Here is an 18690-nt window from a genome sequence, read left to right as displayed (position 1 = left end):
CATTTTGGCATATTGTAAATACTCTCACTGCTTCCTCGATTTCCTGATCCATTTTTGGCCACCACATGCATGTACGAGCAATTGCTTTCATACCACATATACCAGGGTGTTCCCAATGCAACTGCCCCAGCATTTTGGCTCTAAAGATTGGTGGAATAATCACCCTAGGGCCCCAAAGGACACAATCCTGTTCACAGGACAGCTCATTTCTTCTATTATGATAGGGTTTGAGGGTCTCATCAGGACACCCTTCTGGCCAACCTGACATCACAAATTAATGTACCTTACCAAGTACAGGATCTACAAGGGTTGCCTTTCCTATATCTTCTGCAGTGATTGGAAAATCATCATCAATTACACTCACACTGTAGACCACACCCTCACTTCCCACTGTGGAGTCCTCATGTGGTAGCCTTGAGAGAGCATCACAGTTGGCATGGTCTTCAGATCTTTTGTATTCAATCTCATAGTCATACGCTGAAAGTACTAGAGCCCACCTCTGCATTCGAGCTGCTGCTAGTGTGGGGATAGTGGATTTTGGATTGAAAATTGCCAACAATGGTTTGTAATCAGTGATCAGGGTAAATTTACGCCCATACAAAAACTGGTGAAAAATTGATAATGCTTCACACTCAATTTGTGCATAGTTCCTTTCACTTGAACTCAGTGTCCGAGAGGCATAGGCTATTGGCCTCTCCTGGCCATCATCCATCACATGGCTAATAACTGCTCCAATTCCATAGTTGGACGCATCACAAGCAAGTCTCAGTTCACAGTCCCCATCATAATGCACCAACAGTGCATCACTGGTGAGACCTTGTTTACAAGCTTCGTATGCTTGCTGACACTCTTTTGTCCATGTCCACTGGACACCCTTTTTGAGGAGCTCATGTAATGGTGCTAGTGTGGTTGCTAAACCTGGTAGAAATGGGTGATAGTACTGGACCATGCCCAAAAAAGATCTCAACTCACTGACGTTTTGTGGTACTGGTGCCCTTTTTACAGCATCTACTTTTTCCTCAACTGGATGCAAACCTTCAGCATCTATCTTCAAACCCAAATAGACAACTTCCCTCTTCAGAAATTCACACTTTGCCATCTTCAAATGCAGGTTATATTTATGCAACCTCTCCAATACCTCAGCCAGGATTTTGATATTCTCCTGCCAACTGACACCACCAATAAGAATGTCATCCTGCTTACACACACATTTTTCTACTCCTTGCAAAATCATATCCATTTTAGCTTGGAATATTTTAGGTGCTGATTTAACCCCATATGGTAATTTGATGTAGGAATAGAGTCCCTTGTGTGTGCTAATTGTCAGGTACTCATGACTTGCTTTATCAACACTTAGCTGAGCATATGTATGCAACAAATCAAGTTTGCTGAAAAATTTTGATCCCGAGAGGGCAGCATACAAGTCCTGTTGGGTGGGAAGGGGATACTGCTCATCTTCAACAGCTGAGTTGATGGTTACTTTGTAGTCCCCACAAATTCTAACCGATTTGTCAGCCTTTGGCACAACTACTATTGGGCTTGCCCAGTCTGATCTGTCAGTTTTAACGATTACCCCATTTTCCTCTAATTTATCCAACTCTTTTTCAACTTCATCTTTTAGTGCATATGGAACCCTACGTGGCTTAATAAATATGGGCTTTGCACTATCTTTCATGGTGATGTGTGCTTCCAACCCTTTCATGCCCTCATAGCTATCTTTGAACAACTCACTGTGTTTAACTAGTAATCCATCAAGTTGACTTTTGGCACTTTCCAACTCGGATCTTGTTAAACTAAATATTTCACCCCACTCAAGCCTTATATGGTTTAACCAATTTCTTCCCAGCAAAGTAGGCTTCTTCTCATAATCAGCTACAATAATTGGCAATGTATATTCATGGCCCTTGTACACTACATCACACAGCATTTCACCACACACTGTAAGGGTTTCACCCGTATAGGTTTTCAATTCAACTTTTGACGGACGAAGTGGAAAATTACTGAATTTCTGAGAATGTGTTCTCTTACTCATTATTGAGTAATCAGCTGCAGTGTCTACTTCCATTGCACATGGTGAACCATTTATGGTCATTTCTACAGTATAACTTTTGTTGGTAGGATTATCTGTACCAACTGCATACATGGAATAAATACCTAACTCATCATTATCATCATAACCTTCTGTGTTTGATTCTAAGACACTATGAACAGTACCTTTAGCTCCTGGTTGTTTTGTTTTCATGCTAGACTCAACATCTTTACTGCGACAAACTGATGCAAGGTGACCTACTTTGCTACATTTGTAGCATTTTGCTGACTTAAATTTACACTTAGGTGCAGCATGCTTACCACCACACCGGTAACATGAGGGTTCCTTAGTGTTTACAGTTCCCAGTTTATTTACTATGCCTTGGCTGTCATCACTTGCACTGACAGGACGGAATTCTTGGGTGTTCTTCTCTGCCATTTCCATTAACTTTGCAATCTGGCACGCTTTCTCAAAAGAAAGATCCTCGGTGTTCAAAAGTTTATTCTGTATTTTGGGATTGTTCAATCCGCACACAAAACGGTCTCTCAGAGCTCGGTTGAGAAACTCTCCATAGTTACAATGAATTGATAACTTCTTCAAGGCCACAATAAAGTCACTGATGGATTCATCTTGTTTTTGATAGCGAGTTCCAAAATGAAAACTCTCTGCTATCTCCAATGGCGCTGGATTGTAATGTTTCTCCAATGCTTTGACAATGTCGGCAAAAGGAGTGTCTTTTGGTTTCACTGGTGCCAGCAGATTGCTCAGGGTAGAATATGCTTCGGGTCCAATCTCAGTCAGAAAGATAGCACGTTTTCTATTTGCAACTGCGAGATTGGCTTCCTCTTTACCCTCGCCTGTTTCTTCTATGATATTATTTGCCATGAAGAACATTTCCATTCTTTCCACATGGGAACGAAAAGTCTCTCGCTCAGGGCTGAACTCGCCAACACGACCAAACAATCCAATTCCCGCCATTTTGATAGCACGTGCTCAACCTTTGATCAAGTTGCCTCGGTCGAAAACAAACCTTTTTCCTCACACAGAGAAAATCAAAACTTCACTGGATTTCTCATGTGTCTTCATGCATGTAGAGTATCCCATCCTCGTCGCCAAAATGAAACATACTAGCAAAAGTATGGCTCAGTGACATAACAACACAAGTTGACGAGGCTTGCTCAACACAACAACTTTATTCTCTAAGCATCTTGGGTAATACAACAGCTTAACACAACTTCTGGTTACGAATATATTACACCATGCTCATAGCGGTTGGCAGCCATGTTGTTCTGCCGTGTGTTTTGGAGAGCTTTGAAGCAGTGATTTGATTACCCCAGTTAGGTGGGTTACCCCACTCTGCAGCTTTCACATGGAGAAGATTCACCCCACTGAAGCGGGTTACCCGCACTGGCTGACGGGGTAACCCACCTTGTTGGGCTACCCCACCTAACATGTGAACACAATCAAAAAAAAGGAGAGATTGTATGGGTAGATTGGTTACCCCATCAAGACGGGGACCTTACCTGCCCGAGGTCCCCCACTTCCATGTGAACAGGCTCTAAGTTTTGATATTACTATACTATATTATCATTGTATCAGGCCAAAGTGTACCATACTTTGGCCTAAGTTACAGCTTTTTGCTGTACATTAGTTGATTACTAATGCAGCAGGCAGTGCCCTTCATTTTCCATATATCTTTAGAATTTTCAAAAAGTTAATTTGCAAACCTTATGACGTTGGAAAACTTTCAGAAATTTTCAAGTGGTCTTCTGCTACATGTATCTTCAGAAGACTTTGGGTGAAGTTTGACCATAATCAAAAGACCTCAGTTGACTGTCAGGCCCAGTCTTAAGTGTCTTTGTACTAACCCTTCACTGTAATTTGCACTGGTGTTATAGTTTTTGCACTTGTGTTGCACTTAAACTGCACTGCTTTAAGCCATCAGAATCAAGTTTACTTCTCAATGGTATTAAATAATATAAAGCTCTGCTGTGCAAATTATTTTTTTGAATTTTCAAGCCAAGCAATACACCAATCAGCAACTGCCTTCACTTCATGCACTTCTGTAATACCCTGACATGTTTATACAATATATATTTGAATTATTGTACTGCAGGGTATGCTTCAGTCTGCCAAAGAGGAATGCCATGATCATTTTGCAGCATCTAAGAAAAGAAAGGTCCAGTTTTCAGATTCATTGAAACTTGTAGCTGAACATAGTTTGCAAACTGCAAATCCACAATTTTACATTGAAATGTGCAAGCTTATCCTAGAACTACAACATCTTCTTGGAATGAATGAGAAAGCCTCTGAAACTTGGTTTGATTATGGCATGTTTCTCTTTGGACAAGGGGACTATTCTGGAGGTAAGGACGCCCTTGGAAATGCCATTAAAGGATATATCAGCTTGGGACACACAGTCAGTTCATTCTTCCTCGGCCAATGTCACTTTCAGATGGGTGTTATTGAAAGTCACCTAGGACACTTTCAAGAAGCTATGGTGTCATTTCAAAAAGCTCTAGAATCCAAGATCATGTTTGGAAAGGGAAATGTGTCAAATGCAGTTTGCCATCATTGGCTTGGATATCTGTACCGGCAAAGAAAGGATCTTGAGAAAGCTCTCCAAGCTCAGACCAGAGCACTGCATGAGATGGGGAAAGATGCAATAGATGCTACTTCTGGAAGCTTCAGAAGTGACTCATGCTTTGAATTAGGATGCATCCATCATGAGATCGGAGACTTGGAAAAAGCTGTTAGTTTCCATCAGAAGTCGTTGTTCATGCGAGAGGAGCAAGTGACTCATTTTAAACCAAAACTTCAGTCTTATGTTCATCTAGCTGTGGTTCTGCATGACAGAAGTGTAAAATGTAGCAGGCATTGTATTTTCAATGAAGTTATTAATTCAGAAATTGTTCCTTTGCTTGAAAAGGCTGTGACATTGTGTAAAGAACAGTCCCAGAGTGGAAACTTGCGTGATAAATTTCCCGTTATCATGCTTGCGCACACGGACAGACTAGAAAGCATCAAAGATATTCTTTCTTTAGCATTTAAACTGTGCATAAGTCTTTGTTCTGCCTTGGGTGAAAAAGACAAAGAGGCAAAGCAAGAAATGGACACTATAATGTCAGATTTCAAGAATTTGCTGAAGACACCGGTTGGTGACTCACATGATGAACAAGAGAACTGGTAAGTGCAGTGGAATTCTGGATCGGTGTATGACATTTGAGGACTGCAGACCGCATACTCTTTAACTGATATCGTATTCCCATTTTCATTACGGTGAGCAACAGGTTAACCTAAGCTGTTCAGGCTAACCTAAATGATATTCAGACTAACAGGATTGCTGTTTAGGCCTAAATGTAATCTGCAGTCTTCAAATGTTGTACAGCAGTCTACAGTGTAGCGGTGGTGTTCAAGTGTGATTACTGAATGTACAATAAACAAGAAACATTCTGACATAAAATTCAAATACTGTACAAGGCTGTGCTCTGAGAAAAATTCTAGGGAGCCCTTCAGGCACCCAACCTTGTAGGTTAGGGTGCCCAGAAGTCAAGCTTGGTAGCCCGAACGAAACAAAAAATCAAAAATTTATCAATTGATTAATTAATTATAATTATCTAATAATAATGTTATTAATTAAATGATAACCACTTGACCCTCAAATAAAAATGTCTTGCATTGTTTCTAGGGCATTTATCCTATATACAGATGCCAAAGATAAAAGGTGTATTTTTCTGTTGTACTGTTGTGAAAAGTCCACAAAGAAAGACAAAATTTTACACGTTTTTTCAGTTAAAATGGTTGATATATGTGAAAAAGTTAAGTTCTTTTTCCCTCTTTGCCCTCTGTGCTTCTGATAATTTGGTTCACATTATCCTTCAATTAGGGACTTTTCATGCACAATATACAAACCACAAGAACTTAGAAGACTTCTTGTTGACGCTGTACAACTTATACAAGGAAACTGCCTTCTGTATCACTGCAGGCCAGTGTTAAACGCACGCATCGAACTGAGCCATTAAACAACCGATGTTTTGACTTCCCAGATGGATTTAAACATTCTGAATTAAGCCATTTTGCCTCGTAAACTTCAATACAACACAAGAAATCAAAAAGGGAAAGACAAGTTATTGTAAGACTGTTTTCATCTCTAAGTTAAATCTCAAAAAGGAGATCGCCCAGCTGGGCGACTAGGTATGTTTTTCTTGTTGCATGAAGATGGAAGCCAGTTGCCTGAGGCAACGGGACACTGCTAGAGCACAGACACACTGTATAACATGACACATTTGAAAAGTAGGACCTGAAGGTTAACCCTATATGAAGGCCCCCTACCAAAAAATGGAAACTATGTTTTCAATTTTTATTTTTTTTGTTCTGTCAGGGAATACAATCAAGATTCATAGACAGTAAGGGGAAGTGGTGAAGATGAATGGGTTGAGTTCAAAAGATTGGGTGGAAAATACCCTGGTGTATGAACGTAGTTTTTCTGTAACTTGTTTCTCTAACTTTATGGGCAGTTGCTCTTAGATTATGTGTGCTGCATGTGTAAGTTCAAATTCCACACTTCTATGTTTGCAACTCTAAATGAACATTTGAAATAGTATTAACTGATGTTATTAAAAATTTATATTGAGTGTATGAGTGTACTTATTTTAAATGTACATGTTACATGAATTTGGTCTAGCGGAGTCTCTTAGGTTTGACCCATGATGTGTGAACTCTGAATTATTTTCCATGTCGCATTGATTAACTTAGTTCATGTCATTGAGCAACAATATATTTTTCAATGTGTTTCTACCAAGTTAATTTCACAGTACGTATGCCATTATTTTCTTCCATGCACTGTATGTAAGCTCACATGCCTTCCAGTTTCGAAACTGCAGCAGATTGAAAAAGGTAACAACTGTATTCTTGAACTTTTGCAGGGATGAGGATGAACGACAGTTGGCTGTAGAGCAAGAGGAGGCAGAGAAAGGTAAAGGAATTTATCATAGAGAACTGCTTACCAAGTATTGTTCTTATTTAACATATTTTTGCTATTTTTTATATTTCTTTAGTATATTTCTTCACAGCGGTCAAACAGTGCCCACAGTGTCTGCCGTTGTTCCCGCCAAAACTGCCGCTAAACGTCGCATGTATACATACAGTATTAGTAGTTGATATCTTCCTACTTTGTCGGCACGTACTTTGATTTACCACTGCTCGTTCATTTTCTGACGAAAGTCTTGTACATTTTCGCTAGACTGTTACAAACTTCAAGGCCACGAAAACCGGAAGTGACGTTGCGTTTTGCGTTTTACCGCTATGAAATACCATGATATATTATCTTGTCCGAAAGAGACGGGTCCGAATATTTTCTAAGTTAAACTATCCCTTGATTTGTGTATCACTAGTTTTATGGAGAGTCTGTGTGGAAAGCTCTAAGGGGTAATGCCTTCAACCGTACCGGGTTAGATCTTTTAAACGTTGTACTGGTAGTTGAAAGTCAGGTGAGCTGAAGAGTATAAACATTCTTTAACCAATTTCTTGTGGAGTCAGGGGGAGCTAGAGTTATTTACTTGGTATTTTACATACACAGTGGTTCCTCCAGAGATTCTTGCACGTGGAAACTTGGCTTTGGAAGCTTACAACAAGGCCCTTGCTGAGGGAACGACTTGCGTCAAGAGGGTGCCAGTAATGTTAATTGGACAAGATCGTGCAGGAAAGACCAGCTTGAAGAATTCACTGATAGGAACACGCTTCAACCGAGATGAAGAGAGCACTGTAGGGATAAATATAGATCCTTCACATTTTGAGGTGTCAACCGAGACTTGGAAGGCAGGAGAGACGAATCCAACGGCAAATGTTGATACAGCCGTGTCTTATGAACACCATGCAGCACGATTGGTTGTTAAATCATTGAGGGAGGAAAAAGGTGCTCTTGAGGAATCTGCGAGAATGGAATCTGTCCCCTCAGAGAGCATTCCCTTGATTGACGAAGTCTTATCAAGTGTAAAGGATGATTTCACTTTAGAACCTTCACATGTCCCTGATGTAATTAGCCATGATACCGCTGAATTCTCCGGTGGCTCGAAAGATTCAGAATCTTGTGAGATGCCAGCTGATCCAGAGTCTATTTTGACATCAAATAATCGAGGACCTAATGAAACACGTCATCCTAACACATCAGCATGCGGCACATCTGATCTTACAGAGAGGCAGCAAGATGACACTCCTCTTGTCATACCCAAAATGCCAGAAAAGATAGCCACACTGATTGAAAGATTGCTCAAAGAAGTTGATAAGGTAGATGACAAAGAAGACATCTATTCCGTCTTATGGGATTTTGGTGGACAGTCAGTTTATTATGCAACCCATCCACTTTTTCTGACTGCTAGGGCCATCTACCTTTTGGTGTTTGACCTCAGCCGAGGTCCACTCGAAAGAGCCAAACCTGTTATTAGGCAAGGGACGTTCAAGAAATTTGAAGACAGCTTTGGCCCGAAAACCAATTTGGATTACCTCGATTTTTGGATGACTTCTGTTGCTTCGTTGGCCAATCAAGATGGAAACCATGAAGTGACTTCTAGTTCTGGGATGTTGCCGGCGAATCTTCCCCCTGTGTTCTTGGTGTGCACTCATGCTGATGCACCTCATGGTGGTCGTGATCCCAGGACACTAGCCAAAGAGATATTTGGTTCTCTACACACTAAGCCATACAAAACTCACTTGTATGAGAATGTCTTTGCCGTGGATAACACGAAGTCAGGGCTCCAATCTGAGTGCCCAGAAGTCACTCGCTTGAGGAAGGAGGTACATGCTGTTGCCAGGGAGCTACCGCAGATGAAAGAATCCATTCCGATCAAGTGGTTACATTACGAGAAGGCACTTCAAGTCATGAAGGAAGACGGCAACAAGTGGGTTACCTTTGAAAGGGCCAAGCAAATCGCGTCTAAAGTCTGCAATATTGTCGATGACAAACAGTTCGAGACGTTGCTCGATTTTTTACATGACCAGAGAGTTGTGATTCATTTTGATGACACGCCGGAATTGAGTAGATTTCTGGTGTTGGACCCTCAGTGGTTGATTGATGTGTTTAAGAAGGTGATAACCATTAAGCCATATTGCCATCAAGAGGAGGGATTTAGAGAACTGTGGTTTGATCTTGAGACGACAGGAATCCTAGATGAAAAGCTATTAGAGCATGTTTGGGGTCCCTTGTTTGACAACAGAGAAACCTGCGATAGCCTTGTAGCGATCATGGAGAAATTCAGCTTGCTTTGTTCATGGCCTTCTTCAGATGCTTCATGTTCCAAGAAATACCTGGTGCCATCCATGTTGATGTCGCATCCACCAGAAGACATCGCCAAGCTGGTTGCATCTGCTCAAATTCCTTCCCTTTTCATTAAATTTGAATGTGGTCATGTTCCACCAGGATTGTTTCCCCGACTGGTGCTGCAGTTTTTTCAATGGGGCAAAGCAGAATTGTGGAGCCCAATGAACCCTCAGTTGTACCACAATTTTGTCAGATTTTTCACCTTTGGAGATGACGACTGTTCTGTAATCATCCTGTGTCATTCGTCGTCCATTGAAATTGTTTTTCACAGAGGTAATGTGGGTGTTCAGTTGGCAGACGATTTACGGACAAAGATGAACGTGTCTACAGATGTGGGTCCTGACGTTTTTGATGTGACTTGTGCTCGTGCCGTGTGCAGGCAACTGCAATTGATGCTTGAGTGCATGCGTAAGGAATTCTGTTGGCTAAGAAATATGAGATATGACCTTCGTGTCATTTGCCCTATCTGTTGCCAAGGACGTGCAGTTATCTACTGCCGTGTTCATCACACACAAGGCTGCAAGCAAGAAGAATGCCTGCACTTCTGGTCTGAGTCTATGTTACGCGGTAATCAACATGTCGCCAAGTGCACCAAGTCTGCTGCTGCTCAGAATAACAAGTTCCACGTTAAGAAGTTTGCACCATGGTTTGCATCCCTAAGGGAACAGGTAAATTATATATAACCAATAAACCACAAAATAATTAGCTTCTGAATATGCGCAGAGCTCGTAATTAGTGTTAGCGTTTCGTAAGCCGATGCAGTGAAAGGTAACACTATAACTCTTTTTCTTTTTTTCATTTTTACCACAGCTACCAATTGATGAACGGGATGGAGTAAATCTGTCTCTTGAGAAAGGTTTGTTTGTTTTTTGTTTCTCTGTTTGTTTGACTGCTGTATCGGAGTAGGAAGGATTTATAGTGCTATTAGATTGTATCAGTAACAAAAATGCCGACACTCTCCAGCTAAGGATACTGGTGCATTACAGGCTTTAAATTTCGATCGTCAATTTATAGGATTGGCAGAACACAATTCCCTGACTCAGTTAATTTATTTGATGAATGGAGTGAAGCACATAAAAGATAAAAATGTTTCCCTGACATGGGTGTAAGAGTTTAATGCTGATACTGACTTACCCAAACACAGCGTGTTAATTACACGCTTAACGCACCCCACTTCAGAGTATATTTTCATTATCTTAGTCTTTGAAACCTATTAAAGGAGGAAAGATGATCAACTACTTTACCCTTTCCGATGAAGTTTAGAATAGATTTTTCAAAGCGTTCACTTTGTGGTGTAGGTTAAGGTGGCAATGAGCATCAAGTTCGGCAGTTCAAATAGAGGATTGCGCTGTTAATCGTATACGAGCCAACAACACTACAACTCTTTTAACCAAATGAGTTATCAAATTGTTAATATCTGTCCCTACATGTAGGAAGTGAAGAAAAATCCCTTGCTATACCTCACAAGGTCCAGGAATCTCTCTTGTCAAAGTCATGTGATCCCAAAGATATTATACTTCAGCTGAGAGAGCAACTGCAGGTTGAACACGATTCCCTGGAACATCCAGAACCCGAGACCAAAAGATTGATCCGCTGCTTGGCAAGAAAAGCTAAACAATCAAACAGGCCTGATGTAGTGAAATACTTGAGGGAAATTACACCCGCTGGAACCACGGGTGAGTCTGACAGTGTCGAAGCAGAGTGTTTTTAGTTGTTTATACTCTTTGTATCCTACACGTCATAGCGGCATTTTGTTGAGACATTTTTGAACCGCCCCATCATAAAAATCATTTTAATTTGCGGATTTTAGAAAATCGAACAGCACTTCTTATTTCATGAAAAACGAGGAAAATGTTTTATAAATTGTTCTTTTCAGTCCAAGGTGAAGATAATGCTTTGAAAGAATGATTCTTATTCATTGTAATCAATTGATTACGATTCGCATGGTGTCAATGTACCAGAAGCAGCCAGTTTTGCATTTGTTAGGGACAAAAACGCTCTACAATAACTCCTTCCAGTGTTGCTTGACATTCTCCCTTGCAGGTTACGTGTTGTATTGATGCGACATTTTTCAATAGACCATCCTTTTGAACAGAATTTAACCGCAGATGATTGCCGCTTGTCTGTGTTATTTGACAATGCGTGGCTATTGATTTCGACCACAAATTCTTTTAGGCATTGTCACTGAAAGCACCGAGTAATGTGTGATTTACATTCGAGATTTACAGTTTCGTGTAGTTCTTGATATCAAACTTTTGCTAGTGTGCTAGCTATCAGTTAAATTGTAAGCTGCAAACGTGGCTCATCAATCATGATAGGAGATCACCCTGCTAAAGTGACGGGTTGTTAAACAGGGACCCTCAACTCCCAAAACTGTTTTTCACTTCCTGTAGTTGTGTCTTTCTGTAATTAAAAGTGGATATCAGTTTATCGCGAGTCAGTTATCTACAGTCTGTATAGCACGTTGCATAATGTACAAAGTGTATCAACAATTAATTATCGTTGCTGTTAGAGTGCCCTTAGAGTGTTTTGTTTTTGTTCTGTGTTAAGCTCTCTTTATCTTTCTATATTAGACCACTTTGTTTAATTCCTCTCTAAACACTCGGTTTCTCATCTCTAGGTCCTCTGTTGCGTGAACACCTTGATGTCCGGAATATTCCTGTTTCTCAGAGAAGAGAGGTTACGATTGACCTGAGTAGTAAGTGCTACTTATAGTTTAGTACGCGTATTACTCCAACCGAGGCCACCCGACAAAACTTTCCACAAATTTAACGAATAGAAATCGTGGAGGTTAACAATAGTTTTCCCAAAAATAATCTAAGTCATCAAGCTGTACATTACAAAGGCACAGATTTGTGGTCATTATGGATAATTTGTTCAACCTCCACGATTTTATTCGTTAAATTTGTAGAAAATTTTGTCAGGTGGCCTTGGTTGGAGTGGTCACACTACAAGATGATCAGTTGGAAAAAAGGTGAACTTTAAATGTGTTTGCATGCCACAAACATGTCCCATGTCCTAACTTTGTGTAGGTTTTCTTTCCACAGTAGTAAGATATCCTCGTCACATGTAGGCGTCATTTTCAAAGCTAAAAAGAATACAGCTGTTCATGTTTTGTTCGTAACCGTGGAGTTAGCAGTCTCTTATGAATCATACAATGCCACACTATATATTTTGTTGGAAGGATCGACCAGGGCATCCTATGACTCAAAACAACACTTATAAAAGAATACAAAATAACTTACGTCACCCGAAAAACGTTTTACGAGATTTTCTCTTGCTCTTGTAGGTGGGGATGAATGGAAAGTGGTTGCCGAGAGACTGGGCTTGACGCCACGAGAGATTCGTTTCCTTGACAACCGAACTCTGAACCCATGCGACGCTGTCTTATCCTTCATTGCAAATCAAAGGCCCACAAGTGTGGGTGGTCTGTACGATGTGTTAAACGACTGTGGGTTTCCCATGATAGCTGACCTTCTGTAAAAAGGTCATTACAACAATGGAATTAGGTTTTTCATGAAAGAAGTAGCAAATTATATGGTCTTGAAGGTAGCGTAATATGACATTCTCGCTAATACCTATTTTAGCTGACACAGTCAAGGTAGACGAAGTACAGATAGGCTTGTCCTCGGGATGGAATGTCTTCACACCTTGACAGTACGAATACTTAATTTAATTTTTCTATATTCCTTTTAGTTTGTTACAAGGATGTTATTACTGGTCAGTTTACAAAACTGACCAGTACAGTCGAACATCTCCTTACGGATCAGACAGTTACTCTATGCTATTTTGAATATGGCATTCGCTACAACATCTCTATAGGCAACTTAACTTTTCAAAATTTTACTCTTTCCTTTTCATATTTACCTACTTACCTAATCTTAATCTTTAGTGCCTAGTGAGTGGGTTATAGTTACTTTTGTGCAGACGAAAGTTACAACACTTGAAAGGAAGATAAAAACTAGGAACTCATTCTTTGATTTTGTCTCTGGGGCTATTGTACTTCTCAAGCTCCCTCTTGGCTATCTTCAGCAGGTTGTAGTACGGACTGAACTCATCATGCTCGGTCAAGTCGCAATGTGATACATCCCTTGTCACAGGAATTTCCACTTTAACAATCAACTGAAAGAAACTGGGGCGAGCATTTGGATCTTCAGTCTTCAATTTATATGTGTTATTTGTAATGGTGAACAATATATCAACTATGTTACCACAATATTATTACGAATCCTTAAGTGGTATTTTGCTTGAAGAATTCAAGAGAAAAAAGGACAACTTAATGAGTAAAACTTATTTCTTTTGTTAGTATTGTCATCAGTGTTTTCATTCATCCGTCAGCTTAGCCTCTCCCTTTCTTTTCCAGACCCCGCTCGTCGCCCGCCCGCTTTTTCAATCGTCCCATCTGACCGAGAGCCTGAAACAGGCTAGCGCCAGTTAACTATCAATAACAGCAGTGCCTTCACCTTATGTTCGCTTATTTCATTGCTCAAAGTATGAAAAGACAAGGGTTATAAGACGTCACATGCTGATTACCTTGCAAAGAAAAACAACATGTACTTACTGATATCAGCCAAACTTGTCCTTAGCGTTCAAGTTAAGTACCCTGCGAAGATAAGAAATGCGATACTGATTCTCTTTTCCTATATTCAATTCAGCCAATTGAAGCTTCATTGCATCTTGCGCGTGATCTTTGCCGATAACATGTTAGAGTACAACGCGGATAAAAGAGGCTTCACCGTACGTAAAGAAATTGGGCAAGGCTCAGGGGACTAAAACAGGAGAAGTTTATTCCGGCATCAACCTCAATGTGATATCTTTTCTTGAAGTCTGCTAAGCTTCGCAGCTATGTTAAAAAATCGGCTTGTCTTTGTTGGACATTTAATTTGGAAAGCAAATGGCCAACCTTCTCGCACACGCACAAGCACAAGCACTTGTGAATAGGCCATTTGCGAGTTGCCTTTTACCTCTGTTAAAACGAGTATAAGTTCAAAACCATTCATATGAAGGGTTATCGGCCCGTGGGCATTACGGCTGCATAATGACCGCTCAGATCTCGCTCCTAGCCAATGAGAGCGCGCGTTATATCGGCCACAAGTCAAAGCCATATAATAAATATGGGTTATTGACCAAGTGTGAGGTCGAGTGGGCTGGATATTGGTCAAGTTCTTTTTCTGCGTGTTTATGGACGCGCAAAAAAAACCAAAAAAACCAAAACAAAAAAACCCGAGGCCAATATCAAGCCATCTTGACCGAACAAGCTTGGTCAACAAAGGACTTATTACATGGCTCTCGGGGAAATTTTTCTTGCGGGACACGGCGGGTAGTCCCGAGTGGGCAAGATGGATCTACCTTGCGCACTCGGGTAGCCATTCACAGCGCAGGATTTGATTCATCTTGCCCGCTCACGGAGTTAGCCATATAATACGCGTGGATAGCCGTGCAAATGCGAGTGCAGTTAAGGATTGACACTATGAGTGATGTGATGTTTAAAAGTTCTCTCAAAATTACACGAGCTTTTGGGCGAGTGCAGTTCTAAAGAGTATAAATCGTTAATTGCCCAAGCCGGTTTCAAACGATTACTCATTTATTGTATGAAGGAGAAAATTATAAACGCGCTTGTATTAATACGAACTGCAATGCAAATTAAAAATTAACGATAGATTTGCCTGCCCTCAGCCAGCCAGAGTGAAGTGATTTTCTCCGTCATGTAAATAGTAAATAAATTACAATATTTAGAGAGGAAGTAGCTGGTTTTCATGCAGGTCCTCTGTCCTGGTCGAATTGGAATTTGGAGATGTTGGTTTTTGAGGAGGGAGGAAAACCGGAGTATACCCGGAGAAAAACCCTCGGAGCAAGGCGAGAACCAAAAACAAACTCAACCCACGTATGGCATCGGGCCGGAATCGAACTCGGCTACATTGGTAGGAGGGCCGGAGAGCGCTTTCACCACCGCGCCATCCCTGCTCCCCATGTAATACTTGTAAATAATCTTATTTTACTGCCTGTTTATCTGTGCATATGGTATTTCCAGATATATACAGGAGCCCATCACTAGGAGCGTACAATTCCCATACAAAGTCTATGTCACGGCATTTTTACAAACCGGTCTATTTTTAGGTTTCTTTTCCCGCGAAATAGGTCATTTCCGGTCCACATGAGCGCGCATCGGTAAGGAAAAAAATGGCGGTCTCACATTTTGTTTTTTGATGACGTTAGTTAAAAGTTAGGTCCGTGCTTGTGATTGGTCACTGACGTTCCTGCGGGGATCTGAGTTAGCGGTAAATTCAAAACAAAAATAGATCGGTCTGTGAAACTGCCGTGACGTGGAAGTGGTAGTTGCACGCTCCTAGTGATAAGCACCTGATATATAACAATATCAATTTCTATCTACATCATCTACATGTTTTAGCCGGCAAAAAGTCTTGAGTTATCACGGCAACTATAAAATTTAAAAATAAAAACAAATAATAGATAATAATAATAATAAAATAATTACAGAAATAAATACGGAATTAAATGTATAAATAATGATAGCTATAACAACTGAATGAAAGTGATAATATAGTAACTTTTTTTGGTTGAAACTTACTTGCATATTTTCCATCCCTCAAAGCATCATCATAATTACCTGTGGCGAAATACCTGTTTTATTAAACGAGGGCCACAATAGCATCTAAGCATTGCAGTATAACCCTACGATGCTCTTTCTAGTTTAGACAGATAGCTGGTGAGTTACCTCTGTTAGACGGATATTTTTTTTAAATTTCTAGTTTATCCCTGTGTTTCAGATTTAGTTTTGACGGTGAAAAACAAAGTAAAGAACTTTAGAGTATCGCCGCGTGTTTCGCAGGTAAAATGTGAATTCATTTGTCCTCGGCCTTGCGGTCGTCTACGCTTTTTGGACGTTTTTGCTTTCAGTAGTTGTTCATTATGTACAATTCTGCACTGGCAACTACAACCTTGGTCACAAGGGTTGGAAAAAACATCATTCTATACACATTTTGCCCTTCCCCTCTCCTGTGCAATGTTGCAAAACACTTTCATCTAGCACAAGTTTGAATTTTACCATTTTCCAACATTTAAAGGGGGAGTGGGGTGCTGCCACTCATTCTGTAGGCATTACGGTTATGATTTCATGTTTTTGGCATTTTACAACACAATTTGTCCATTTGAGTAATCCATCGGGGTAAGGTCGGTTAGTACTTTATGTAAGACTACGTATAATGTCGCGAGAATATGGCTGTAGCTCTAGTATACCCATGTAAGCCCTAGTATACCCCTGTAAACCCTTGTATACCCCTGTAAACCTTTGTTTACCCTTGTATACCCCTGTAAACCCTTGTATACCCCTGCATATCCCTGTAAACCCTTACGTACCCTTGTACACCCCTGTAAACCCCTGTAAACCCTTGCATACCCTTGTATACTGCCCTGTAAACCCTTTTAGCCCCTTGTATACCCCTGTAAACCCATGTAAACCTTGGTTTACCCTTGTATACTTCTGTAAACCCTTGCACACCCCTGTAAACCCTTGTATACCCCTATAAATCTCTGAATACCCTTGTATACCCTTGTATACCCCCGAAAACCCTTGTACACCCTTGTAAATCCCTGTATACCCCTGTTACCCTTGTATACTCTTGTATACCACTGTAAGCCCTTGTATACCCCGGTAAACCCCTGTATACCCTTGTAAACCCTTGCATACTCTTGTATACCCTGAAAACCCTTGTATACCCCTGTAAACCCTTGTATACCCCTCTAAATCCCTTTATATCCCAGTAAACCCTTGGATACCTTTGTATACGCCTGTACTCCCTTGTATACTCCTGTGAAACCCTGTATACCCCTGTAAAACCTTGTATACCCCTGTAGACCGTTGTATACCCCTGTAAACCCTTGTACACCCCTGCAAACTCCTGTATACCCTTGTAAACCCTTGTATACCCCTGTAAACCCTTGTATACCTCTGTCAATCTCTGTATACCCCTGTAAACCCTTGTATACCCCTGTCAATTGCTGTATACCCCTATAACCCCTTGTATACCCCTGTAAACCCCTGTATACCCCTGTAAACCCTTGTATACTATTGTAGGTAAAGTCTGCATGCGAGCCAAGTGGCCCATCAGGCCGGAGCTTATCCCGGTTTCTGTAGCATGAAGCGACTAGGAGTATTTCTACTCCCTCCTGGATGGGATGCTAGTCCATCGCAGGGTTACAAGTTCGCCGGTACCCATTTATACACCTGGGTGGAGGGAGGCACTGTGAGAGTAAAGTGTCTTGCCCAAGAACACAACACAATGTCCCCGGCCAGGGCTTGAACCCGGACCGCTCGATCCGGAGACGAGCGCACCAACCATGAGGCCACCGCGCCTCCCCTGTATACTATTGTATACCCCTGTAAACGCTTGTATACCCCTGTTTACCCTTGTAGACTCTTGTAAACTCTTGTATACTCTTGTATACTCTTGTATACTCCTGTAAACCCCTCAGTATATCCCTGTAATCCCTTGTATACCTTTTTATACGCCTGTAAACCCTTGTATACTCCTGTGAAACCCTGTATACCCCTGTAAACTTTTGTATACCCCTGTAGACCCTTGTATACCCATGTAAAGTATTGTACACCCCTGCAAACTCCTGTATACCCTTGTAAACCCTTGTACACACCTGTAAACCCCTGTATACCCTTGTAAACTCTTGTATACTCTTGTATACCCCTGTAAACCCTTGTATACCCCTGTCAATCCCTATAGACCCCTGTGAACCCTTGTATACCCCTGTAAACCCCTTTATATCCCTGTAAACCCTGGTATACCTTTGTATACGCCTGTAGACAAGGGGTATACAAGGATTTACAGGGGTATACAAGGGTATACAGGAGCATACAAGGGTATACAAAGGTTTAGAGGGGTATACAAGGGTATACAAAGGTTTACAGGGGTATACAAAGGTAAACAAAGGTTTACAAGGGTATACAAGGGTTTACAGGGGTATACAAGGGTATACAAGGGTTTACAGGGGTATACTGGGGTTGACAAGGGTATACAGGGGTATACAAGCGTAAACAAAGGTTTACAGGGGTATACAAGCGTTTACAGGGGTATACTAAAGCTAAAGCCATATTCTCGGGACATTATAGCGGAGCTCCGGCGGCCCGAAGAGCCGCTAAGCGGAGCCCCGTACTCATATAGGAAAGAAAAAGAAACCCATGAGTTGATTTTCTCATGGTTATCATGGCTAGCGGTATTGCTCGTGGGCGCGTACGCACGACGGCGACGACGACAACACAGCGGTCAAACGTCTGCGCATGTGCGAGCAATCGAGCAACTAAAAGGCTATAAAA

The 18690-nt window shown here is 41.1% G+C and overlaps 1 protein-coding gene across 1 annotated transcript in view; it reads left to right on the top strand.

Annotated features, from left to right (window-relative positions):
* Positions 1 to 15775, top strand: part of LOC145479284 (uncharacterized) — a 17633-nt gene extending 1858 nt beyond the window's left edge. The window contains exons 2-8 of the mRNA XM_081457604.1: positions 4146 to 5215; positions 6955 to 7004; positions 7608 to 10012; positions 10155 to 10200; positions 10778 to 11020; positions 11965 to 12042; positions 12634 to 15775. Coding sequence (XP_081313730.1) covers positions 4146 to 5215; positions 6955 to 7004; positions 7608 to 10012; positions 10155 to 10200; positions 10778 to 11020; positions 11965 to 12042; positions 12634 to 12827 — 4086 coding nt within the window. The 3' untranslated portion in view covers positions 12828 to 15775. The remainder of the gene's footprint in view (positions 1 to 4145; positions 5216 to 6954; positions 7005 to 7607; positions 10013 to 10154; positions 10201 to 10777; positions 11021 to 11964; positions 12043 to 12633) is intronic.
* Positions 15776 to 18690: the final 2915 nt, after the last annotated feature.

The sequence above is a fragment of the Orbicella franksi genome, chromosome 2 (assembly GCF_964199315.1).
Source record: "Orbicella franksi chromosome 2, jaOrbFran1.1, whole genome shotgun sequence".
Classification (NCBI taxonomy): domain Eukaryota; kingdom Metazoa; phylum Cnidaria; class Anthozoa; order Scleractinia; family Merulinidae; genus Orbicella; species Orbicella franksi.
Note: the sequence above shows the minus strand (reverse complement) of the source record. Positions and strands in the feature narration are given on the sequence as shown.